At 48.4% G+C, this 16,617-nt stretch overlaps 1 protein-coding gene across 1 annotated transcript; it reads right to left on the bottom strand.

The window, feature by feature from the left end:
- Window positions 1-610: 610 nt before the first annotated feature.
- On the bottom strand, window positions 611-13,476 carry LOC136103770 (ral guanine nucleotide dissociation stimulator-like 1). The gene is made up of 11 exons (XM_071810597.1): window positions 13,456-13,476; window positions 6,493-6,579; window positions 5,686-5,901; window positions 5,353-5,456; window positions 5,061-5,202; window positions 4,644-4,730; window positions 4,406-4,438; window positions 3,293-3,406; window positions 1,815-2,006; window positions 916-1,030; window positions 611-729 (listed from the first exon to the last, which is right to left on the bottom strand). The coding sequence occupies exons 1-11, from the start codon at window positions 13,474-13,476 to the stop codon at window positions 611-613; spliced, it is 1,230 nt and encodes a 409-aa protein (XP_071666698.1).
- Window positions 13,477-16,617: the final 3,141 nt, after the last annotated feature.

Raw genomic sequence — 16,617 nt, 5'->3', positions numbered from 1 at the left:
ATTAAATATTAGTACATTAAATGCACATATTAAATAAATAGTAAATATTAGTACATTAAATAAAATTTTAAATAAATATTAAATATTAGTATATTTAAAAAATAAATATTTGTACATTAAATATAATTTTAGAATACTAGTAAATATTAGTACATTAAATAAAAATATTAATTAACGCTCAAATATTATATACAGCTAAAACATTTAAATATATTAACTCCAAGGAGAAATTAGTGGAAAAAAGTTTACGTACTTACTCTATGAATATTAAATATTATACAAAGCTAAAATATTCTATAAAGCTAAGCTATTTAAATATAGTAACTCCAAGCAGAAATCAGTAGAAAAAAGATTATATAATATTGAATGTTCCTATAGAAGTATGGAAAGATTAAATATGATAAAAACATCAAGTCTTAAAATACATTAACTGCAGACAGAAACTGGAAAAAAGTTAATATACTTGTTATATAAAGATTAAATATTATACAAAGCTCAAACATTATCTACAGGTCACATATTAAAATATATCAACTCCAGGCTAAACCTGGGGGGAAAAAAGTTTACATACTCATAATATACACAGTAAATCTTATACAGAGCTCAGCCATTACAATCCATGAAGTGCGGGCTCCTCCTGTGCTGCAGCTTTTCTTCTCAGGACGAAGTCGAAGTTGGCCTGGGTGTTCATGGCGTAGAACACGTTCGCCTTGGGTGGGATGGCCAGCTCTGCAAGAGAGGGAGCAGAGCGAGCGTTAATGGGCGCCCCACTCAGCGTTAGGGGTTTGTTCTCACCGGCAGCTGGGACAACGTGGCGATGGCGTTTCTGACGTCGCTTCGCGTGTTACTCTTGCCGGCAAAATGCAGCAGAGCTCTTCAAGCAGCAGCAGCAGCAGCAGAGTTCTGCTTCCCCACCTTTGTCCGCGGAGATGATCTGGACCAGCTCGTAATCCTCAGCCGAGCCAGACTGCAGGTTGTGCTTCTCCATGGCTCGCTGGATGACAGCAGGAGCCTTCTCTTGGTTACTCAGCTGCAAAGAGAGGGTTGCAATGAGGGCTTCTGCTTTATTCACTCTATAATGATTTAATAATTAGCAAAGGCCTGTCTTTCTGCAGACTGCTTGGTCCTGGAACGATTTCGAAGAACTGAAAAATTACAGTGGCTTAGTAACTAAGTCGTAGATTCTGCCAGACACTAAAACACGCTCTTTGTGACACCTGGTGGTGGAGTTAGTTCAAGACAACAGGCACTGCTCTAGAAATGCAGCAGGAAATCACAGCCTCTGCTCTCCTGAGCAACCACTCGCAGAGGTGAGACCTTGTTCTCAGCAGCCATCGAATCCGCAGCAAGAGCTGCCCCAGCTGCTCTTTGCAGACATCCATTCATCCACAGTCTCCCCTGCTAAACACTTTCTGTGATGTCCTGCAAAGATTCTGGGCCTTGGAGCTGGGTTTGCTGGGGAAGGGGCACCTTGTGTCACAGCTCACACACCCCAGTGCTGAGCTGGACACACAACAGCCGGCGCTGGCAGAAGAGCAGGGGCAGCAAAGCCGGCACTTGCTCAGAGTGCTTCCCTTGGCTTTGTTGATCAAATACAAGCTTCAATTTCAAGGCCAGAAACCTTGAGAGATGCTCTTTGCAAACCTCTCATTCATCCCCTGCTCCACATGTTTTGTTTTGTAACATCTGTCATGTCCCCTGTCAAGGAGGTTTGATCAGGGAATAGGTGTTTCCAAAACTAAAAGCACCATTCAAGTCACCTGGGGTGAAAACACCACCCACAGTCACAGCGCTTTGCTGTTCCCACCACTCACCAGGATGCTCCTGTAGATGTTGCCGCTTCTGTCCTCTTCTACGCTGGTGCGGATGATGCAGCTGTCTCCGCTCTGCTGGTTGTAGAGGGGCAGGACTGGCGGCACTTCTTTTGATGGAATGGGAGTCACGGAGCCGGGGCACTTCTTGGAGCACTTGTCACCAGATGGCAGCAAGGGGGGAGATGAGATCAAACACATTCATTACCATTTAATTTCAAAGATCCAAAAGCTAAAGATGACACTCTTCAGCACAACAGCCTTAACAAGGGCAAAGCTCCCTGGGAACGGAACCCAGCCCAGACAAGGCTTGGTCTGGGCAGTTCCTGGCAGGTCAAAGCACAGGGCTGGCGAGCTCTGACCTCACCTGCTTCTCACTCGCTCAGCTGCTCTGCCTGCCCCAGAATTAGGCTGGGCTGATGCACATGAGCCCTCCCCCCAAAATCGCCTTTCCCAGAGCTCAGGTCCCTCCATTCCACTGCCAGCAACGCTCCAGTCAAGACCCACAGGCTTGGGCAAGCGCCTGGGGCCGCCGGCAGCGTCAGCAGCCTCGCACAGGCTGTTTGTGCTGAACACAGGGCCCGGGCCCTACCTTGTGCTGAGGCTCCTCAGCAGTGGCGGTGGGAGGGACGATGGTGACGGTGCTGTCCCCAGAGCTCCCACCTGGAGCAGGTTTGGGCTGCGCGTTGACGGGGGTGCTGTGGGCGCTCACCCCCAAGCCCAGGAACGGCCTAGGGGGGAAATGAAAGCACAACAGAGCTAGGCTGAGCAAAGCTGTCACTTGCTTCAACAATCTGACCTGCTGTTGTGTTTTCCTATCGCGAGTGGCCTATTGCTTGTGTGTGTATAGCAAATTAGACTCTATCCTTATTTGCTCTGTTTTGCTGCTGCAAATTTGAATTGAATTTATAATCCCGCACTAAAATTGTTCCTTTGTCTGACAGCTTAGGGTTATTTCTGAAGTCTTTAGACGATAACCCTCATGGCTAATTACACCAATAGAAAGAGACAACAGAAATACATATTTTTAGCTGACGGTGTCTCCTCACAGCACTGCAGTGCTCTGGATCCCCAGCCAGGTTTGTCAGCTGGTGTTCGATTTATTCCAGTTCATATTCACACACCAAACCCCCTCCCCGTTGTACTCACAGGCTGAATCTCTTCACCACGCTCTTCTGAGCTCTGCCCGATGCGGTGCTCTTGTCAGCTGCTCCTTCGATTTCACGTGACAGACGGAAACTGCAGAACAGGCAATACCATTAGTGAAATATCTCAAAGGGGCCATATTTGAGAAGCCCTGGGTCATTCCCACGTCCCAGAGGGTTCATCCCCACAAGGAGGAGCGCAGCTCTGTGCGTGTGTATTTCCACTCTCCGGGAGCAGCTCCTGGCAGCGCAGAGCTCAAGGCTGAGAGAACCTGAACCTGCCTGCGGGGGAAGAAAAGCTGCTTCGCCAGCCGGGCTGAGACCCTACCTCTCCTCATCACTTAAATGCCGCTGCCTCCTAAACCACTGCACGAATTTCTCATCTTGTGCCATGCAATAGCTGTTACATGAGGACTGCAACAGCTTAATCTGTGTGATTACTTCAAACTCCTAAGAAAACAAATAATAAAATAGGAATTCTAATTAGAAAAATAAAGCCAGTCTCGTTAATACACTAAACACACGCAGCAACAGATCCAGGACAAACTGAGTTGGACCCGCAGGTCGGTTTCAGTTGAAGAAGTGACTATTTCGAGAACCACTGTTTCAAACGCTGCAACTCTGCAGCTCACCCTTCCCGTCACCCCTGCGTGGCCAGAGCGGCGCCGAGAGAGGAATCCCGCTCTGTACGTAGGTGGTTCTCAGGCACTAAGCAAGGGAAAGAACGAGAGGTGCCTGTGATGACAGCAGAGCCTGATCCTCCCCGGCTCTGTGCACTCACACTTGGCCCAGGGGAACACAAAACGCTGCCCCCAACGTGTGACTGGAACGCGCTGCTCTTCCCTCACTCCGCTTGCACACACACTTGCCCAAAATAATTCTGTCCGAGATCTGGCGCGACTGCCCTCGGACAGAGGAAACCCCGGCACCTTCGCTCCTACTGATCTCTGACCAACAAGGCTCAGGCTGGAAGGCAACGCTCAGCCTTGATTTCTCGGTCCCAGGTACCTGCTCCGCTCTCTGCACCTTTTACCCACAACTATTTACTGCAGCACAAGGAAGATGGTCACAGACTGTATCTTGTGGCCAGCAAAGGTCTCACGCCAGCAGGTCTGATTCGCTCCCAGCACACAGAACGCGCTCGTGTAACGTGTCCCCGTGAACACCAAACGGGGGGAACGTGCCCCAGACGTAAATCCCGTGGCAGCGAGTGCCCTGCAGCTCCTCTTCCCCTGCTGCCCCCATCTAAAAGGAATTTCTCTTCCCGCGCTGCCCCTCACAGCCCGGCAGAGGTTCACAGCGTGCCGGGGACTGTTCCTTCCTCACCCTCTGAGTAACGTGAGCGCCTGTTGGATACGCCCGAGCAAAGACAACAGGCCTCGCCAAGAGAACGCTCTAGCAGAGAGCGTCAGGCACTAACGATCACAGAACAGTCACCGTTCCACTTACCCTTCGCCGCTTCTCAAAATTGATCAGGCCGCCCTGTTGGAAGGACAGAGAAGGGATCAGAGGAGAAGAGCACAGGCTCAGCTGGACTGAATCACAAACAGGATGAAGCAGCAACACCAAGGGACAGGCCACACCTGCCCTGACCAAAGGCTACTACAAAAACCCATTTCCAGCTCTAGGATAAACCACAGCGCTCGTGTACCTAAGTCTATTTGTTAAATATATTGCCCCAAATTACCTCAAGATAGTCCTGAAGGGCTGTGTCCAGCATGACGAGGTCTGTTAGGAAGGTACCCAGGTAAGGTACCGTGCCTTGTGTGACTCCCTGCAAACGGTCAGAGCAATGGTGGGTTAACTGACTGAGAAGTAATAATAATAATAATACTAATTAGAATTCTCCTGTGGAAGCAAACAAAATACAACTCGTCTGCTTCACCAAACAGCACTCTTGTAAATGATGCTTTCACGACATCACCCTTGGTATCTCAGCCAGCAGTTCATGTCTGCACAGAGCGGTATATAAGCCAAAGCGCTCATTCGTAGCTCCTCTGCGTCAAATCTCGCTGTGCGGCACCTCTCGCCCCAGCAGAAAAGCCGGGATTTACAGACCCGTCTTCCCCAAAGCACCACATACGGGAGCTCATTGGTTAGGAACAGGGCTGAGCTCGGCTTTGGGTGAGATCACAACCTGGCAACTCAAGCTAATTCCCACCTTCATCAGCAGCTCTCTGCTCATCGCAAAGTTGTCAGAGTCGGAGAAGATTTCGCAAAGGTCTTCAAAGATCAGCATTGCGTCCCTGTACAGGAAAAGATTAGATCATTTAAGTTGTTTGTAAGCACTCTGAATCAGATCAGGGTACAGTATATTTCTCAAGAATCGTTAACAGTTGGGCACAGAAAAGATAAAAGCACCAAAACACATCCAGTGACACACTGCACAGCCTTACTTTGGAACGCAGGCCCAGGTCTTCTTCAGGCGATAAACCGAGGTGGACTGCAAGGCGGAAACGATGGCCTTCAAAGATGAAAAGTTGTTCAGGACCCTGCATTGCTGTGAAAGGAGCGGTCAGAAACACAGGAGCGTTAAACGTCAGCATCACCAATAGTCAGAGCTCTTCTGTCTGCCCCGTGTCCTGCTTGCTGCACATTCTCCCTGCTAAGCGGGCAGCTCTACAAATACTGAGCATCAAAAATATCACTGACCAACAACCCCCCTGTCCCCTCCCAGCTCCACGGCACCCGCACAAGGAACGTTAAACAGTCGTGAATAAACGCTTTACACGTGCGATACGGATCCACTTCTCCAAGATCTTCGCTCGCTGCTGTGTCTTTAGTTCTTTGCTCTCCAGGATGGTGCTGAGCACGCAGTTGGTGACGGCGTTGAACTGCGAGATGGTGGCTCTGATGCTCTGTGCCAGCTGTTTGTTCTCCTTCTTGTCCCTTCGGGACCAGATGCAGCCCAGGCAGTGGTGGGGCACAACGTTCTGGAAGAGTGTCTAGAGGGAAACAGAGGTGTCCAACTCAGCCTGGATCGCTACTGCCCACAGCAAGAAATGCACGGTTACAGTACAAACTGCATCTGAATCTAATATGGTATTAAAAGGGAAATATTGATTTTCTCTTATTTTAAAATATACACTTTGCTATAACTCTTTAGGCCTGACGCCCTAAAAGAACTGTCAGATAAACTGTCCTAGCAAAATAACAGACACCTTTCTATCACTTACTTTACCAAGGGGAAAGATTTCTATATAGTGATATTTTTGAAGGAGATTGATACAAATAAGCCAAATCGAACACTACAGTTACAAAGTATTTATACATCTTCAGGTGAGGTAGCCTAAGATACAGTCAAAATACGCTATTTCTGAAGGGTCAAATATTAAACTTTGCAAAAGAGGCCACACAGCCTACGTTCACACTGTAAAAAAAAAGACAAACACCTTCAGAAGAACTGAACGAAAAGCCCAATCAATGAAGCAAGTTTGGATAACCAAGTTAAGTTAAAAAACAAACAGACAAACAAACAATGAGAAGCCCAGAACTATTTCCCCGAGCATTTCAAGTAACACGTATGATCTACATGCCGCGTCCATGTATGTCAGCTGTTCTGCCACCAGGTCTTCTTGGAACAATGAGAATTCTTCTGGGCCGCTGATCTCCAGTTCCTCTTCCTCATCCGGGTTGCAGGGAGAAAGGCTGTGGAACGCGTCTGGCCAGCGGGGAAAACACGAGTCAGTGAATTTATACAGAAAACAAGTAATCAAAGCAGATATTTGGAAAATCACTACATAGAAGAGCAGAACATGCAAAGGGACCTGCCTGGGGTAACGGCCTCACTGTGCTGCATATTTTAGGGAGAAAGAGAAGGACACGAAGATTAAATGGGCAAAGAGAAGGTAGAAGAAAAAGAAACAGGGAGAACTGAGCTGTTCAGGGTCTCTTACCTGAGAAGCGCCTTAACCCATTCACTAACCATTCTTTGGGAAGAAAAAACCTACCAACCCCCCCCCAACAACTCCTTATTAACACTGCAGAACTTTGATAATCTACTTGTCAGCATTTATGCATTCTATAGTCTGAAAAACAGCTGAACTGCAAAGAGACAAGACTGCAATTATACCCCCAAAATATTACACTGAATATGCTCTTATGTCCACGTTTCAAGGGAAGAGGAGGAGAAGGGAGCAAGACCAGTTGGAAAGTTAAAACATGCTTTGCTAGTACTACTGATGAGGAAAGAAAGTAATGCAAAATATACAAAACCAATCGTGGCTGCAGCAGCTGCAGGACAGGCCCCCGGATGCCCTGGGCTGGACTCGGCAGTAAACCAGAGCTGGATTCAGGGCTGCAGGGCCTGGAACCAGGCCTAGGATGGCAGGCAGGCTCCTCTTCAGATGCCGGCCATGGACGAGGACAGCGAGACCCTGGTGATCTCCCAGTTCCAGATGCTGCACAACGTGGAAAACCTACCGAGCTGGTCACTTTGGGTCCCCTGTTCTGGCCGCCCCTCCCGGCAAGTCCGCCCCTCTCACGGGATGTGCAGAATTGATCAGCAGCCTTGGCTGCCGCAGCACTAAGTCTAAACCTGGGCCTTTTCTGCACACCAGTCCTACCGTTATGTGCTCCAGAGCCAACGGGGACTGAAAAACACGCAGCCAATGTGAGAATAATGCATGTAGAAGAACTTAGTCCCCCTACTAAGGCTAGAAGTTGATTCCAGTTCTCATTCACATACCACGTGAGCCCTTACGAATTTTCGGCTCACGGCACAGGAAGCTTTGTGCCCTGGATAAGGGGACATGTCAGGCTTGACGCTGGGAGAACACACAGACAGCAGAGAAAGGTACTTTACCATCATTCTCCCGTTCTTCTTTCCGGAACTCCTCCAGGAGGTTCTGCACCTTCTTCTCCAGGTCAGAGCCGGGCATGTTCTTCTTCAGATAACTCAGCACCTTCTGCAGACACACGTAGTCGGGTGGCTCTCGGAAATCGTCGGCACACTGGTCGAGCCAGGTTTGTAAAATCGATGCCATCGCACTGTGAGCAAATTCAGAGAGAACACATGGGTTGTATGCAGCAGTTATTGATGCAATCGCATGGATCTGTACCTCATATAACAACAGGAACACTGAGACATTCATCCCCCACGTGAAGGCAGTATGGACACTTCCGTGAGCACAGAATTTAATTTGTTCTTTTTATGCAAGAAATGTTATTAATACTTCATAGGAAACTAAAGGCTGCTTCTTCAATTACACCTTGAGAAACCAGCGCAGTCATTCAAAATCATTAAAGATTTTCTCTGCGTTGTATTATTGGATGTTATGAGACACCTGATACCCGGCCTTTACACAAGCCCCTTGAAGCAAACAGGGCTGTGAATTGTCACAGGAAACAACAGCTCTGCTGCCCACTTCCCGCTCCAGCACCGAACCCTGACTGGGGCTCGCTGGGCGCTGCAAAACCAAACTTACGTCCTGAGCACTGTGCTGGATCCGGGGGAATTCTGGTTTCCATGTTCTTCAGAGCCCGAGATCTCCAGGTTTCCGTATCTGAAAAAATGAGATGGCTGTTTAGAGGAACCTCTACTGAGCAACCCAAAGCGCGTAATCCATATACAATTGGCATAAACATATAGATATTGGCATATTCATATACGATTGGCATGAAGACAAGGGCTTCATGCTGGACAATTCCACCGTGGCTGGGGAGCTGTGGCAGAGATGAAGGGTTTGCACATATCCCCCGTGCACTGGTCTTTTATTAAGGGACAAGTTGTATTGGTTTTCTTGTGTCGGTCCCAGTTTGGCTCCTTAGCGGTCAGACCACGCATGCTTTCCCCACCTGGCGCTTAAGCTTTAATGAGATTTGGGATGTGGGCAGCGTGCATTCACACATGGTGTGTTTACGCTGAAATCCTGAACTTTGCAGGATTCTTTTCTGTCAACATCCCCCTGTCGTGTATGATAAATGACGGCTCAGTTTCCATTCTGTCCCGGCTCTCACCTGTCCAGGAGCAGCTCCAGGACTGTGCTGGTGGAAGCAAAGGCCCTGTACGTGGAGAGGAAGATGTTGATGTATGTGAAGTCATTATCGGCAAAGGCCGTCGGAAGTGTCTCTACCAGCTTTTCCAAAGTTCCGGCTTTCAGGGCCCTGCTTTTGCACGTCTCGTCTGGGCTGACAGTGTGTTCTGCAGGTAACTGGTCCCCTTCAGCCTACAAAGTGGAAACCAAGACAAAGCACAAAACTCAGACAGAAGCCAGAGCCCCGACACAGCCTGCACAATGAAACGCAGATTCCATTCCACCTTTTCACAGGAATAGTCCATCTCTAGTTACTAAACAATGTTGTCCGTTTGGGCTCTCCAAACACCAAATGCTGTATCAAATACTGGAGGACAATAAAGACATTTCTTATTTAAACAGGCAAGTGTTGCCAGTGCTTAGACTGTAATCTCATGGTTGGCTTTGAAACTGACCATTCTCTCAGAACAGGGCCAACCATTCAAAAACCCCGGATGCTTTCTTAGCATCAAGAAGTTGAAGAAAGGTTTATTAGACTTCTTGTAGCATGAAAGATCTAAGTTCCTTCACCTACTGGTACCTCGAGAAGAAGCTACTAAGCAAGATTTCAAGCTTCTCAGTACTTAAAGGAATTGGTAATAAAGCCCAACTCACTCAAAATGAACAAAAACTGTTGTATTCCTTTCAACAGGGGTTCTATGAAATTTGCAGTTAGAGCTGCATTTCTCTCAGACACATCCAATACCAGCCAACGCTTTTCAGCTGAAAAGCCTCCAAATCACTCTACAAATGCAGCATCACTAAAAACTCTTCCCATCAGCTGGGAAATGTACCACAGGTCAAAAATACTTTCTAATATTTCTCCTGGTAAAAACAGGAGGCAGAGATGGGAAATATGCCGCTCAAAGTCTCTATACTACCAACCTGGACACTACACCAAAGCAAGTTCTTATATTATTGCCTTGGATCCTGAAGAAAATGTAGAAACATCGCAACATAACACAAAAGTTCTACCCACCTCCTGACCCTCTGGCTCAAACTGCCACAGCTGCACTGATTGCAATGAAGTGAGGACACTTTAATCAGCTGGGGGCTTGGCCACCATGCCAGCTTTACTTACCCCGAGCCATCTTGCTCCTTCGCTGTCAGTCTGCTGGATCTGCGCTCTTCTCAGGCTGTCGCAGTCAACAGCTCCTTCTTCTGTGTCTTCAGCTCCATCCTCAGTTGTGCTCTGCTAGGAAAAGGGCCAAGAGAAACAAGTCAGAGAGAAAGGAACATGGTCCCTGCACAAGCGCAGGCTGCAGACACCAGCACGCCAGCACCAGGATCTCACAACACCTCAACAACGCTCACTTCAGTTGCCACTTTTTAGCTGCCTTTAGTTACCTGGGGCTTTTTGGGCTTTTAACTGAAAGCACAGAGGAGCTGAGTGCACAACTTACTGCACAAGCCAATGAAAGAGCTAAGAATTAAACCAGAGAGCCCAGATCTCCTGAACCCCAGCACTAACAGCTGCTGTATTAACATGCTGATACACGCTGAGGAGCAAAGCACTAGAGAACTGAAAACAGACGTAACAATTGACTTTAGAAATAGATATACTGGTCCCCCTGCAACCACATAATGTTTGTTCTTCATATATAACACTTGAATAATTAAAGTTTCAGGGCTATACTGAGTACCACAGCCTTAAGCACAGCAACAACTCAATTAGAAAGGATCTGAGTGCAGTGCAACCAAATCCTGGTTTGGGGAAGTCGGGGTTTGGGTTTTTTTGGGGGGTTGCTTTTCTGTTTGTTTTTACCTCTTTTATCTCTAAAATAGCCCTATGTCATATAGAACTGTCTGTGCACCAGTGACTTGCCTCTTGAACGCTCTGTGGAACCTCCACATCTTCCCCAGGTTGGTTCCTCACATTTTCTTCCAGGCTTTCTGAAGTCTCCACGTCTTCTTCAGTTGGCTCGCTTGGAGTCTCCTCTGTGCACTCTGCAGTCTCGGTGTCTTCCTCTGTTGCCTTGCTTAGACTGTTCTCAATGCGCTCTGGAGCTTCTGCATCTTCCTCTGTTATCTTGCTGAGAGTGTTCTCGATGTGCTCAGGAGTCTTCGCATCTTCTTCTCTTATCTTGCTTGTAGTCTCGTCAATGTGCTCTGGAGTCTCTGCATCTTCCTCTCTTGTCTTCCTTACTGTCTGCTCAAAGATCTCTGGACTCTCATCAACGCGCTCTGGAGTCTTCTCAATGTGCACTGGAGTCTCCACTTCTTCCTTGGTTGGCTTGGTCAGGATCTCCTCAAGGCTGTGTAGAGACTCCACATCTTCCTCATGTCTCTTCCGCCTGGGTGTCCTCCTCTTCGGTCTGCTCCAACATCTCCAAAGAGACAGGTTCCGAAAGGGGAAGTTCCGAGCCTGTTAGAAAACAACGGAAAAACAGTTTTGAATCACAGATAGCAACACATTTACTTTTAATGTCCTTGCAAAAGTTCCAGGACAAGATCACATGAACCCTGAACTTTAGGCACTATTACAATGCAAAAAACAGACTGTACAACAGGATCATAGAATCATTTTGGTTGGAAGAGACCATTGAGTGAACTGTTAAGCCACCCCTGGCACCGCCCCATGTCCCTCAGAACCTCATCTATGTGCCTTTTAAACCCCTCCAGGGATGGTGACTCCACCACTGCCCTGGGCAGCCTGTTCCAATGTTTAATAACCCTTTCTCAGAATTACAGAATCACAGAAAGTTAGGGACTGGAAGGGACCTGGAAAGCTCATCCAGGTCAATCCCCCCGCCGGAGCAGGAACGCCCAGCTGAGGTTCCACAGGAAGGTGTCCAGGCGGGTTTGAATGTCTGCAGAGAAGGAGACTCCACAACCTCCCTGGGCAGCCTGGGCCAGGCTCTGCCACCCTCACCATGAACAAGTTTCTTCTCACGTTTAAGTGGAATCTTTTGTGTTCCAGTTTGCACCCATTACCCCTTGTCCTGTCACTGGTTGTCACTGAGAAGAGCCTGGCTTCATCCTCCTGACACTCACCCTTTAGATATCTGTAAATATTAATGTGGTCACCCCTCAGTCTCCTCCAAGCTCCAGAGCCCCAGCTCCCTCAGCCTTTCCTCACACGGGAGATGCTCCACTCCCATCAGCATCTTGGTGGCTGCGCTGGACTCTCTCCAGCAGTTCCCTGTCCTTCTGGAACTGAGGGGCCACAACTGGACACAATATTCCAGGTGTGGTCTCCCCAGGGCAGAGTAGAGGGGCAGGAGAACCTCTCTGACCTACTGACCACCCCCTTCTAACCCACCCCAGGTACCATTGGCCTTCCTGGACACAAGGGCCCAGTGCTGGCTCATGGTCACCTTGCTGTCCCCAGGACCCCCAGGTCCCTTTCCCCTACACTGCTCATTCCCCAGCTTACACTGGAACCTGGGGTTGTTCCTACCCAGATGCAAGACTCTACACCTTCCCTTGTTATATTTCATTAAATTTTCTATGGATAAACAACGTTTAATCCAATTCCTTAATTGTATTTCTTAAACACGTGTTCATTAGAGCACAAGCAAAACAGCGCTGGGTGCGTGGGGGATTCGCTCCGCCCAACACTCACACCTTTTAACAATAAGAAGTGTGCTTAAAGACAGTAAGGTGTTACATATTCATAATGACCCCAGGAACGCCCATACATATTCATTACCTTTCACGATTCTTATTAAAATGAGTCTCAGATAACCCTTTCCACAGTCTCCTCTTGACCCTCCCCTGCTGCGCCTGCGCAGTCACTTGGTGGTTTTGAGGAGGGGTCGTTGGGGGTCTTTGGATGAAGGATGAACATCGTTCAGCTTCGTCACAGTGAACGTTTTACCTTTGGCTCACTGCAATGAATTGCCTGGAACCCAAGCTGCCAAGTCGACCGAAACCAGACTGGCGCCCCCTTTTTGCTGTGAATCTTGGCTCTCTTGTCTGCTCAAGGTTGCAGTTGGTGCTGCAAAACTTCTTATCTCGGCATTCGATGAGGTTCTGTTTTTTTCTTAATACAACTGCTTACATACAGCTCTAAACTAGATATTCATTCTGTGGCTTAAAGTGTTGGTTCGCTAGTAGGCTCTTATTATGTAGTTATATAGTTGACCTTTAAAATGTTAGTTCCCTCTATCAATATAACTTCATGAACAAGTTTCATAACTTTTTACACAGAACTTAACCACCTTTTCCTTTTCCAGGTTCAGAGCCCGTGCCTCCTTTGGTTATATCTGTAAACATTAAACATCTTGGCACGAATCACCACCTCTTTTCTCACAATTCCTCCTTTTTCTTTCTATCCTATTGATTCGTGCTTTGGCTGCAAAGTTAGCCAGCACCTGCCTAGGGGTGGCTACATCCAGTTTGGTGTTATCTTTCAAAATCATTAATTCATACCCCGTTCTTTTTGTTGCCATTTCAGGATCGATAGGCGTGCCTGAGATTTGCATGCCTTGGACTGCTGAATGTATTAACTGAATAAAGCAGGGGATCATGCACGGCACAAACAGTTTCGAGACCAATATCCATTAGGTGGATCTGGCCACCAAGTGGGAGGAATAGAAGTACTTGACGAATTTGCCCTCAACATTAACTGACAAGGGGTTCGTCCAACATATTCAGCCATTTGAGACCCTCCACATATCCAGCACGAGGTGACATTTACTTCGCAGTATCACAGTATCACAGTATGTTTGGGATTGGAAGGGACCTCAAAAGATCATCCGGTCCAATCCCCCTGCTGGAGCAGGAACGCCTAGGAGAGGTCGCACAGGAACATGTCCAGGCGGCTTTGAATGTCTCCAGGGAAGGAGACTCCACAACCTCCCTGGGCAGCCTGTTCCAGTGCTCTGTCACCCTCACTGAGAAGAAGTTTTTCTCAAATTTAAGTGGAACCTCTTGTGTTCCAGCTTGATCCCAATACCCCTTGTCCTATCATTGTTTGCCACTGAGAAGAGCCTGGCTCCATCCTCATGGCACTCAGCCTTTACATGCTTATAAACATTAATAAGGTCACCCCTCAGTCTCCTCTTCTCCAAACTAAAGAGCCCCAGCTCCCTCAGCCTTTCTTCATAAGGGAGATGCTCCACTCCCTTAATCATCTTTGTTGCCCTACGCTGGACCCTCTCCAGCAGTTCCCTGTCTTTCTTGAACTGAGGGGCCCAGAACTGGACACAATATTCCAGATGGGGTCTCACCAGGGCGGAGTAGAGGGGAAGGAGGACCTCTCTCGATCTACTGACCACCCCCCTTGTAATACACCCAAGGATGCCATTGGCCTTCCTGGCCACAAGGGCCCAGTGCTGGCTCATGGTCATCCTGTTGTCCACCAGGACCCCCAGGTCCCTTTCCCCTACACTGCTCTCTAATATGTAATTTCCCAACCTATACTGGAACCTGGGGTTGTTCCTGCCCAGATGCAGGACTCTACACTTGCCCTTGTTAAATTTCATCAGGTTATTTCCCGCCCAACTCTCCAGCCTGTCCAGGTCTCTGGATGGCAGCACAGCCTCTGGCGTGTCAGCCACTCCTCCCAGCTTGGTGTCATCAGCAAACTTGCTGATAGTACACTCAATTCCCTCGTCCAAACCGTTAACGAATATATTGAATAATATTGGCCCCAGTACTGACCCCTGAGGCACTGCACTAGATCCAGGCCTCCAACTGGACTCCGCACCATTGACCACCACTCTCTGGCTTCCCTCTTTAAGCCAGTTCGCAACCCACCTCACCACTCTATTGTCTAGACCACACCTCCTCAATTTAGCCGTGAGGATGCTGTGGGAGACTGTGTCAAAGGCTTTACTGAAGTCAAGGTGGACCACATCCACCGCTCTGCCATCATCCATCCACCTTGTTACATTCTCATAAAAGGCTATGAGGTTGGTCAAGCATGACTTACCCTTTGTAAAGCCATGCTGACTGCCCCTAATGACCCTCTTATCCCTGATGTGCCTTGAGATGACACCAAGGATAGGCTGTTTCATTACTTTCCCAGGGACAGAGGTGAGGCTGACCGGTCTATAATTACCCGAGTCCTCCTTCTTGCCCTTTTTGGAGACTGCAGTGACATTTGCTTTCCTCCAATCCTCGGGCACCTCTCCCGTTTCCCAAGACTTGGCAAAGATGATGGAGAGTGGTCCAGCAATGACTTCAGCCAGCTCCCTCAGCACCCGCGGGTGCATCCCATCTGGACCCATGGATTTATGGATGTCCACACTATTTAACTGCTCCCTAACCCAGTCCTCATCGACTAAAGCAAACTCCTCCATTGACCTGGCTTCATCCGGGGTCTCAGGGGTACAGGGTTCCCCAGGACAGCCTCCAGCGGAGTAGACAGAGACAAAGAAGGCATTCAGTAATTCTGCCTTCTCTGTGTATTCTGCCACCAGGGCACCCACCCCATTCATCAGTGGGCCTACGTTGCCTCTGGTATTAGTTTTATCTGCTATGTATTTGAAAAAGTTCTTCTTGCTGTCCTTGACCCCTCTCGCTAGCTGTAATTCTAAGGAGGCCTTGGCTACCCTAGCTGCCTTCCTACACCCTCTAACAGCAGCCTTATGTTCCTCCCAACTGGCCAGCCCCTGCTTCCATGACCTGTAAACTCTCCTCTTCTGCTTGAGCATACCCAACAGATCCCTATTCAACCACACAGGCCTCCTGGCTCCCTTCCTCGACTTCCTACGTGTGGGGATGCTCTGATCCTGAGCGTGGAAGAAGCAACCTCTGAATGCAATCCAGCTCTCTTGGGCCCCTTTTCCTTCAAGCAGTCTTGCCCATGGGATTTCCCCCAGCAATTGCTTGAAAAGGCCGAAGTCAGCCCTGCTGAGGTCCAGGGTTGCAATTCTACTTGCTATTCTGTTCCTGCCACACGAGATGCTGAACTCCACCATCTCGTGGTCACTGCAACCCAGGCAGCCCTCGACCTTTACTGCTTCGACCAGAACCTCCTTGTTAGTGAGGATGAGATCCAGCAGTGCACCTCTCCTGGTCGGCTCCTCCACCATCTGCATGAGGAAGTTGTCATCAATGCACTGGAGGAACCTCCTGGACTGTGGCTGGCTGGCTGAATGGTCCTTCCAGCAAACATCAGGGAAGTTAAAATCACCCACAACAACCAGGGCCTGTGACTGTGAGGCCACTCTCAGCTGCGCATAGAAGGCCTCATCAACTTCCTCAGCCTGATCTGGTGGCCTGTAATAGACACCTACAACCGTATCACCCCTGCCAGCCTGTCCCTTGATCCTGACCCATACACTCTCGACTCGTTCCTCATCTGCTCCTGGGCAGAATTCAGTACATTGCACTTGTTCTCTCACATAGAGAGCAGCTCCACCACCACGCCTGGCTGGCCTGTCTTTCCTGAAAAGGGCGTAGCCATCCATGACCACATTCCAGTCATGTGAACTGTCCCACCACGTTTCTGTAATTGCCACCAGATCATGATCTCCCGACCGAACACAGGATTCTAACTCCTCCTGCTTATTCCCCACGCTGCACGCATTGGTGTACAGGCATTTCAGGGAGCGGGCTATCTTTTCCATAAGATCTATAAACAGGTTTTTCCCTACTCTTGGTAATTGTAATCCTTTGTCTTTTTGCCTTAATTCTTCATATCAATCACTGCTGTTCTGTACCAATTTCTGTTGCTCTTGCTTTCCTTTTAATTCC

Source organism: Patagioenas fasciata, chromosome 6 (assembly GCF_037038585.1).
Source record: "Patagioenas fasciata isolate bPatFas1 chromosome 6, bPatFas1.hap1, whole genome shotgun sequence".
In the NCBI taxonomy this organism is placed as follows: Eukaryota; Metazoa; Chordata; class Aves; order Columbiformes; family Columbidae; genus Patagioenas; species Patagioenas fasciata.
Note: the sequence above shows the minus strand (reverse complement) of the source record. Positions and strands in the feature narration are given on the sequence as shown.

What these genes read in the sequence shown, in the direction of transcription:
- LOC136103770 (XM_071810597.1), bottom strand. Translation starts at nt 13,476, where the DNA reads ATGGATATTGGTCTCGAAACT. An exon ending in CCCTTCAGGACTATCTTGAG is followed by an intron (nt 4,439 to 4,643) that starts GTAATTTGGGGC and finishes TCCTTCCAACAG; the next exon opens with GGCGGCCTGATCAATTTTGA. An exon ending in ACATCTACAGGAGCATCCTG is followed by an intron (nt 1,031 to 1,814) that starts GTGAGTGGTGGG and finishes CTCTCTTTGCAG; the next exon opens with CTGAGTAACCAAGAGAAGGC.